We start from the raw sequence: 9766 nt of genomic DNA, 5'->3' as shown, positions 1-9766 counted from the left end.
GAGGAGGTCTTCCGTCCGGCCACTCTATCATAAAAGCCTGATTGGTGGAGTGCTGCAGAGATGGTTGTCCTTCTGGAAGGTTCTCCCATCTCTGGAGCTCTGTTAGAGTGACCATCGGTTTCTTAGTCACTTCCCTGACCAAGGCCCTTCTCCCCCGATTGCTCAGTTTGTCCAGGCGGCCAGCTCATCATTAAGAATGATGGAGGCCACTGTGTTCCTGAGGATTTTCAATGCTGCAGAAATGTTTTGGTACCTTTCCCCAGATCTGTTCCTCGACCCAATCCTGTCTCGGAGCTCTATGGACAATTCCTTTGACCGCATGGCTTGGTTTTTGCTCTGACATGCACTGTTAACTGTGGGACCTTATATAGACAAGTGTGTGCCTTTCCAAATCATGTCCAGTCAATTGAATTTACCACAGGTGGACTCCAATCAAGTTGTAGAAACATCTCAAGGATGATCAATGGAAACCGGATTTACCTGAGCTCAATTTTGAGTCTCATAGCAAAGGGTCTGAATACTTATGTGAAAAAGGTATTAACTGTCTTATGTTTGCATAAATTTGCAAACATTTCGAAAACCCTGTTTTCACTTTGTTATTATGGGGTATTGTGTACAGATTGCTGAGGATTAAAAAAAAAAAAAAAAAAAATCGAAAAAGGCTGTAATGTAACAGAATGGGGAAAAAGTCAAGGGGTCTGAATACCTTCCAAATGCACTGCATATACAGACATGTGTAGGGGGCTTTAACATACCCTGTCCAGTGGCTTAACTTCCCACATACCCGGTGTAAATTGTGCCAAGAGGCCACTTTTATGGAACAAGATATGTTTTCAAAACTGTAATTTTTACATGAATTCTGATTATTTCCAGGGATACACAACATCCTGCAATATATGTAAATATATTTGTTAGAAATAATACTATATTTCCCTTGAGAGAGTGAATCTGAATGTAAAAGATGGCTCAACTTACCCCACTCTCCCCTATAATCACATTTTAAAAGGCTATATTGAAAAGCAAAAAAAAAGAGCTATAATAAATCCAAATTATATTGTCCTTTGCATTCATATTTGTTATTTTCCAGGGGCCAGCTAAGACTTGAAAAGACTGAAGCCAATGTCCAAAAGGCCGTTGGCCTAGAAAAGGCCTTCAGTAGGAGAAAGCTTGACAGCAGGAGGTTAGACTGACTGCACACTTGTGGATAAATCAAGTGTTTTATCTAAGCTGGTCACCAAGTGAGGCCTGCGCTCTACATGCACAGCGCGCAGCCTGCCCTGCGACTCTCGTGACACCGCAGGATGTCTCTCACTCATACAGCGTTTCCCAAACTCAGTCCTGGGGACCCCAAGGTGTGCACACTTTGTTTTTTGCCCTAGCACTACACAGATGATTCAAATAAGCAACTCCTCATAAAGCTTTGATTACTTGAACCAGCTGTGTAGTGCTATGGAAAAAAACAAAAGCTGCACCCCTTGGGGTCCCCAGGACCGAGTTTGGGAAACGCTACTCTAATAAGAGATGCTTGTGGCATTAAGTGATGATTTCTCATATCTCTGAGCCGAAGATAAGACGCTCATTTTGTCAAACCTATTTAAGTATTCTTGTTTACTCTGAATCTTGTTTTTCATTTTTTCCCATTATCATTAGAGATCAGGCTACCCAAAATCTGTTTTGGATTATGGAAGAGGCCTAGGCTAGAACTGACCCCTCCCCAAATGAAAAAGTAATCGGGAGGGTGGGAGGAACAAGTGTATTATGAGATGTATTAAGGCGATTTAGATGTGCATATAGGCTACCTAAGGAACATTGTTTACAAGGACATATATTTCATTTGAATAAATATGTCTACTCAAAGATTAATGATGTTGCACAAACATCCCTCTCATATTCGCCTAATACTCACATCCGAAATCAAATAATATTTTGCTTTAGCTATTTGGGGAATTTGTTTTGCATTGGCCTATAGCTTCACACGCATTGCTTCCCCTCAAAACATATTTGTATGTATTTGTGAAAAACATACATTTTTTGTTCTTTTATTATGTCAGAATCCAACCTGAAACTTCAACACGCCTCATTTAGGCCACAGTGAGGCCTCCTCTAGTCGTCCTGGGTTAGCAGCGTGTAAACAGTGTGTAAAACTGACTAATTGATCTGTTAGCTGCAGAAGAGAAGACAGACGCTGGATGAGTTGAGTCCACGTCATTATCCATGCTTTGCTTTCCCTGAGGTATACCGGTATAGTGGTAATCCCATTGCCCATGCATCATTACCTTCAATAATGTTTGGCAGCTTTTCTTTACAACCCCCGTTTTAATTAACTTTCCGCAAAATATTTAATACACAGCTATAGCCCACATCTTAATGTATAGGGATCGATCGGTGAGACGCGTGTCTATATGGTAAGTAATAGACGTATTATTAAACGAGACTAGGGAGATAATATTGTCTTAATGTCCTCGCTCATATAGCCTAATGGACGCATGTTGTTTTTGTTAACGACTTGAGGTCTATATGAATCTATAACGGAGAAAAATCACACATAATAGCCTAGTAGTCCTAGCAGAGAGTTGTCATCCATGACGCTCACAAAACATGACGCAATATTATCTTGGCAGCACAATGAATTTGCAAAACCCACTTTTTTTTCATCAAACATTAATACCGGGATCTTTAAATTTGTGTCCATGTTATTCGCCCATCATGCCCAGGCTCAGATTTGTTTAATCAAAAGAGTATTCGGAATATGATTCCCCAAGATTATATTTAGAGAGATTTGCCGAAACATATCTATCCTGGCTGTATGGACAGATTGCATTGAGTTGGTGATCTGGATGGATAATCTGAAATCACGGTCGGTTGACCTTTAATAAAAATAAAACACGTATCTGAACTGTCAGCAGATGTTCATCACGCACCTTCATTCTATCTGGCCTCGTGGGCAAAAAGTCCCTTTCATTTCTTCTGAAGGGAAGGTTGTCTATATGAAGAGATGGAAATAGATGAATTGTCCTGAATAGTGTGGCAAAGTAGGCCCATTTGATGACACGTATTAGATTTTCTAAAAGTGTTTTATAAGAGTTGATCAAAACGTGTGTCTTCTGCTTATCTATAAGTTACAGAGGAGGTTTTATGTTATTTAAAATTCTCACTCATAGTCGATAAAACAGATAGAAACGTAACAACATTGTTATTACGCAGGCCTCTATGTAGGTCTATTTTGTTATGTGTGGACAACACAATAGCTCTAGGTCTACCTGTATGTGTATAATTTGATTACTAAATGCAAAGTCCATTGTAAAGACCATACCAGCTTAATTCATAAGAGACTGAGAGGAGACGATTGGAATTAAAGATCTCTAAATATTATGTTATTATTGTCATCATAATTCCTCATCACGATATTTCCTAGGGAATTACGCCGAACCCTGTTACATTGAAGTCACACCATTGCATGCATTACTGAGGGGTCCCCATCCCCATCCATAGGCCGGGCCTACAACGTTGACCACAGCTCCTTTCAATAGACCTACGAGACCTAATACTCTTATTACAAGCTCTAATCCTCCAAATCCGACCTGCAATAACGTTTATCTGTTGATGGCTTCATTTGCATGCCTCTAAGCTGTGGGTCATTCGCAGCGGGTCATTCGCAGCAGGTCACACCGTTATTTTGGTTTATGAGGTAGCATTTTCTTTTAATAAAGTCTGAACAATATCCATCTCAGACTAGGCCCACATTTCTGCATTGCATTTGAGTGTTTTCATCAACATTTTGTTTAAAAGTTTTTCTACTGTGGAGTGAGCAATATGCTATGCGATACTACATGTCATGCCCATAATCATGTAAACTATAATCTACGAACTTTCTCATAATTTTCTGAAAATAACTGACTTCAAAGTTCAAGTTGAAAGGAATAAGAAACCAGTGCTTTCGTGTTAGTAGTTTTACGTGTTAGTAGTTTTGATGACCAATTGCTTAGTTTAACTCACAGGCCTGATACTTGTGCTAATACTCATGTGTTATATCAATCAGTTATGAAAGAAAAGGGTCAGGCAAAAACAGTAGAACCAAAGTCTAACCCACACAAACCATGTGAATGTTCCCTTATGGGTTTGATACTACAAATGACCTTTCAATTAACACAAGTAAGTTATTGCAGCGGCTCCCTACAGAGCGGACAAAGCAGCATTCATCCCGTATTCCTGCCTCGTTGCTTGTCTGAACAGTAACAAAGTGTTTGATGCCAGAACTGATTAGATAATTACAATGGAGAGATGATGTCCCCTTTCTTCCTGGCCTTGTAACGTTCATTCACGTTCTCTACTGAATTATGACCTTCCAACAATGTTCCAGTATTATTCTCCACGCTAAGAAGATAAACTTTGATCTAGTGCAACAGTCTCAAAGGTTTTAATTGGCCGATTAAACCAATGTTAATGTTCTGGAAATAATATTTACACAAAAACGAGGAGTTCTTGAAAAAATTCATTCTTATAAAATATTTCATGAATGGCAAACACAGAATAAGCTCACAATTATCTTTGAGATGAACACAACACAATCAACAATTTCTCCAGGTCGACACACGCAATAGACAATTACGATCCCAACTCAATAAATCCCACTTTTTAGCAAACAGAAAGACCAACAACAAGCTAAGTATTTCTCCGTTAAATCAGTTAGAAATAGCACACAACCACAGTTGAAACAATACATACATGTAACAAAGTATTTAAATGACACATACGAAATAAATAAATGAACAGATGAGGAATCAAATAATAAATACACAAATAAATAAATAACATTGCTACGCTACGATTGCCCATTGCATACATGATGAATTCACCGTCAGTTCCCATACCGTTGCATTTCAAAGTCTTGCATAAAGTAATCGTCAACACCATAAAAACAACGTTGTGCAAAATCATGGCAGCTTCCACAGTTTGGGCAGGGCTCATCGAGCTTTGACTGCGGAGCTCCGCAGTTCCCAGGTGTAAGGTAGGTAGGATGTCCGATGCTCGTCGTCATCCCAAGTCTTTATAGTGCATAGCCTAATACCGGCTAAATAAAAGTCCCACTGTGTAATAACTGCGTGTCCATCAACCTAACGGGAAGAGAGAGAAAAAAGAAAAGCTCGTTATTTATTGATATCCATTACAATATCAAGCCTTGTAAAGGAACATACCTTCTAATATAAAATAATTAGTCAAATGTAGAAGTATTTGCTTAACTATAGACTAACATATGGCTTCAGGTAATCCAATAACATATTCACTTTATAGACAAGATCACATATGTAATACCAACAACCTGTGTTAGTATAGAAACGTTTCAGTACAACTGGTGGAATCCAAATGATTGGATTAGCAGATGATGGTTAGGTTGAATGATATACAAGTTGAATGTGTGTGTGTGTGTAAGGCTCACCTTCCTCACCTCTTCATCACAGGTCTGAAGGCAGTGACCTTGTCATCCTGCAGGGTCACACATGTGTCACTGATTTCCGAGGGCTCTGTCTCTGCCTTCCCACTGGAGAATCCTAGACAACAACAGAAATCACACTGTAAGAAACTTGCTGCAGCCAGGTAATATTGCATTGTATAGCCATTTATTTGTCAATATTATTTTTGATAGTAGTGAAAGAAATGGGCATTTCTGAAACGCATTTCAATATTGTAGAACTTTACATGGGTAATTTCACAATTACAATCGTTCTAAATTTAACACAAGTGTCACAACACGTACATACCTTCGATAGTGGAGTACTGGCATGAGTCTGAAAGCGCAGGATAGGAGGAACAGTGCAGTTGGAGGGCCTTGTGGTTGTAGCTGCCTGCACTATAGACCTTAGATTGCAACAAGGGGCCCTCCTGGAAAGGGTTCTCAGCATTGGATATGTTAGTAGGATCCTGGAGGACCCTGTGGGGCCCACACTGTCCGGTACCAGTCACTGGTAGCCTGGTCCCCTGTAGCTGGCAGTCTCCCAGCATGCTCCCTGTCCGGAGCTCTGGGGCCCCGTGGTGAGCAGAGCCCAGGATGACCCCCGTGGCCGCTGTACGCGCCAGAGACCAGATCCTCGGTTTGTCCCGGTCCGACACCTCGAAGTGTGACAGGGACACAGTGTGAGTGCCCGTGGGGATGGTGGTAGTGGTGGAGGGGGGCTTGGACGTCACCAGTGGATCAAGGAAGTCCGAGGACATGGCAGGTAGAGAGGGCAGGGCGGGTAGGCTCTTGATACCACATGGGAATGAGTGGTGGAAGCTGTTGGGCAAGGAGAGGGAGAGCTCTGAACTGCAGTCTCTCTTTGGAGGGCCTCCAGGGCCAACACCACCACCAGACATGGCCCTGTGGAGGTCCTGCTGTTCCTCAGGGCCCCTGGGGGCCATCTTCTCACAGTCACTGTCCAGCTTGTCACAGTCCTCGTCCTCCATGTCCTCCAGGTCACTCAGATGAAGGTCTTTCTCATCTTTACACTCACTGGAATCTGAATGATGAAATATACAGGAATATTACTGGTGATATTAGGAGTAGAAGCAGTATCATATTCACTGGAATCTGAATGATGAAATATACAGGAATATTACTGGTGATATTAGGAGTAGAAGCAGTATCATATTCACTGGAATCTGAATGATGAAATATACAGGAATATTACTGGTGATATTAGGAGTAGAAGCAGTATCATATTCACTGGAATCTGAATGATGAAATATACAGGAATATTACTGGTGATATTAGGAGTAGAAGCAGTATCATATTCACTGGAATCTGAATGATGAAATATACAGGAATATTACTGGTGATATTAGGAGTAGAAGCAGTATCATATTCACTGGAATCTGAATTGTCAAATACACACAACATGATATGTGGAATAGTAGTGATATTCAGGAGCAGAAGCTGTCATTTTGATCAATTCAAATTTTTTGTTATTGTAGGTGATGTGGATAAGTTTAAGAGGAAGCAAGCTACTGTAAATCATTGTGCAAAACTCTTAAGATGTTTTTTTTTATGTGCTTTGCTAGACGGAAGAGGGAAGAGAGGATGTGTACCTTTGGTGACACAGTCTTGGTCACTTTTATCCAGGTCGTCCTTCCTGTCGTCCCCAGCCTTATTCTTTGGTGACCAGGTCATCTTGTTCTCCTTCTTTAGCCTCCTCCTGGCGTTGGCGAACCAGGTGGAAACTTGGGTGAGGGTCATTTTGGTGATGATGGCCAGCATGATCTTCTCCCCCTTGGTGGGGTAGGGGTTTTTCCTGTGCTCGTACAGCCATGTCTTCAGGGTACTGGTGGTCTCACGTGTGGCATTCTTCCTCCTGGCTGACCCATTAAAGTCCATAGTCCCATACCTGGTCGTAATAGCAGACAACACATTAGCCATTAGCAACATTAGCATATAAGCTCATAAACTATTCACCCAGGCCCATGGCACTCCTGGAGTGTTGTCTGAAAAATAGACTATACAGCTCTGCTCTATCTAGCAGTATAGAGCTGCATAGATTGTGACTTTTGCTCTGGAGGTGTGAGAGTCCTTGAATGTAAGTTATTACTCATGCATGATAGGGTGCTATATGGCCTTATTACACTAACAAGGAATAGCTGAGCTGATGCACTACAGATAAGGAATGTGTGGGGTACCATACCTGTCATATTGGTACTGGCCCAGTGAGTGGTCATAAGGATAGTAGGTGGCAGGTTGAGTTATGCCAGAATGCAGAGTGCCTGTGCCATCCTTCATTTCATACTGTGGATTCTGAAATAAGAAAACAACTTTATGAAGCACTTAGGTAACTTTATTTGTTTCTAAATATTGGAAACAAAGTTGATGTAAATTGTGTGCTACTTTACTCCCTTCCAAATTGAAACATAATAGGCTACTGGTAGCCTAAATATGAGTATTTTTAAAACTGCAAAGTCTATTCGACCCATCTATCAGGCAGGCAGGCTACTCAAAGTCATTTCAATAACGAAATACTTGGAGAGTAATTTTGATCAGCATCCATCTTGATCGATCGCATCCCAGCCACCCCCATCCACTATTAGATGAAATGGGATGTACCAGAGATGAGTAGATAGCAGCGGAGGGCTCGGCGCTGTAGGGGAAGTAGCTGGCATAGTTCTGGCTGGCGGCGGCCGCGGCAGCGTAGGGCGAGCTATACATCCCTAGTGCCGCGTTGAGCTCCGTCCGTGTGCTGGCCAGGAGCCGGTTCTCGTAGGAAGGGCAGCAGAAGGTAGCAGGAGTCTGGGTACTGCTCGTCCCGTCAGAGACCGACCTGGAAATCGAATCGCAGCAAGTCGTACTGGGGTTTGCCGACACGAAAAACTGCATGAAGAGAATTGTGGAGGATAGACATGTCATTCGTGTTTGACGCATGAGCTCTGTTATCTTCATATCTAGAATATATTTTGATATACAGTTTTGAGATACAGGACAATTCAGGTAAGATGGAGACTAGATATAAACGCGTGCTGTGTGTCTGCCTAATTTGATTAACAGTTTTAGAATCGCATTTTACATAATATCCAGGTGAAATCATAAGGTACCATTTTGGAAATAATGTGTTTCAGTTAATTTAGCTTTTTTATTTTATAGAAAAGGAATTCCCAAAGTATTCATACACTGCCTGACTAAGCTATTGTAGGCTACTGAAATTTGATGAAAGCAAAGGATCTAAAACTTTTAATACTTTTACAGGAAAATAACTTATTTCTAGTTGAATGAAAGTTCTGAGAACTTTTATTGCATACATTTGTCCAGTTGTCCCCAAACAAATATATTTAAATGATAAATCCGAACGGCTACTTCACGTTTTCTAAATAATAGTTATTGTCAATACCAAATTCAGAGATCTCTGATTGAAAGAGAAAGTTTGGAAGGTTCACTGTTAACTTCAAAGCGCAATTAGGCTACACAACGGAGCTATAGCGTAGTAATAAACACAGGTCTTTTGTCAGATCAAAACAACACGTGAGTACATTCATAATTCAATTAAATTGGACCTGTGTTTATGTCTGTCGATATTTTGATTAAACAAAAGCGTCATCTGAAAATAGCTGTCAATATTTTGAAAGCAACCATTCAGTGCTGCATCTAGATTATAGAGCGAGCTGTTCAAATTAAAATAATGCTAGTTTGTTTACATATTTGTCACATTGAAATTGAGAGAGAAAAAAGCATGTTGATATTGTCTTACCTGTGAAGTTGCATTGTAAGGATATCCAAACTGAGAGAAAGACATAGCTGCTTCTTTTGTTAACATCAGGAATATTCTTCACCCTTGATCGATTGTAACCAATTGTACTTCAAATCCACCTTCTTACACACATTTCCACGCACGGCCTCTCGCTCAATAATAGATGATTGCACTTAGGAGGGAGAGTTGAGGCTGATACCAAAAGCTGCAGATAGTTTTATATATGAATAATCCCCCGAAGGAAATGATAAGAAAATGAAATTAAGCGTCATTAAGTACAAAAATTGTTGTTGTATTAGCTGAAGAAGGCTTAAAGGATAACGTAAGACTTGCAAGATATGGACTCTGCTTGTGCTATTATTTGTGCCTCTATAGTTCTTTAGCATTCACCCATGCAAGGGTATCAGTGTGACGTCATTGTAATCCCGGAACGACAGGACAGCAAGGATAGAATAATGTCTTTGCCAATCACATCTAACATCGCGTTTTCTTAAGGTGTTCTGTGCACTCCCCGTGTCCCCTCGGCTTTGTGCAGTAGTCTTCTTCACTTGCTTCACTGATAA

At 40.7% G+C, this 9766-nt stretch overlaps 1 protein-coding gene across 4 annotated transcripts; it reads right to left on the bottom strand.

Annotated features, from left to right (window-relative positions):
• Positions 1 to 4479: 4479 nt before the first annotated feature.
• LOC106587615 (Iroquois homeobox protein 6a) lies at positions 4480 to 9429 on the bottom strand. Of its 4 annotated transcripts, none has more exons than XM_045708955.2 (7): positions 9204 to 9429; positions 8069 to 8332; positions 7653 to 7762; positions 7063 to 7358; positions 5760 to 6494; positions 5438 to 5549; positions 4480 to 5114 (listed from the first exon to the last, which is right to left on the bottom strand). In XM_045708955.2, exons 1-6 carry the CDS (start codon positions 9267 to 9269, stop codon positions 5443 to 5445), a joined length of 1578 nt encoding a protein of 525 aa, XP_045564911.1. In that variant the 5' UTR covers positions 9270 to 9429; the 3' UTR covers positions 4480 to 5114; positions 5438 to 5442. The 4 variants fall into 4 exon arrangements, with proteins under 4 accessions (XP_045564911.1, XP_045564910.1, XP_082825731.1 ...); XM_045708954.2 differs by having other exon boundaries at positions 5447 to 5549; XM_082969605.1 differs by lacking the exon at positions 9204 to 9429 and having other exon boundaries at positions 8069 to 8479.
• Between the last annotated feature and the right edge of the window lie 337 nt (positions 9430 to 9766).

The sequence above is a fragment of the Salmo salar genome, chromosome 26, assembly GCF_965601325.2.
Source record: "Salmo salar chromosome 26, fSalSal1, whole genome shotgun sequence".
Lineage (NCBI taxonomy): Eukaryota > Metazoa > Chordata > Actinopteri > Salmoniformes > Salmonidae > Salmo > Salmo salar.
Note: the sequence above shows the minus strand (reverse complement) of the source record. Positions and strands in the feature narration are given on the sequence as shown.

What these genes read in the sequence shown, in the direction of transcription:
- LOC106587615 (XM_082969604.1), bottom strand. Translation starts at nt 8,401, where the DNA reads ATGAAGATAACAGAGCTCATGCGTCAAACACGAATGACATGTCTATCC. An exon ending in CTGCTATCTACTCATCTCTG is followed by an intron (nt 7,763 to 8,068) that starts GTACATCCCATT and finishes TTCTTATTTCAG; the next exon opens with AATCCACAGTATGAAATGAA. An exon ending in CCAGTACTCCACTATCGAAG is followed by an intron (nt 5,550 to 5,759) that starts GTATGTACGTGT and finishes GTTGTTGTCTAG; the next exon opens with GATTCTCCAGTGGGAAGGCA.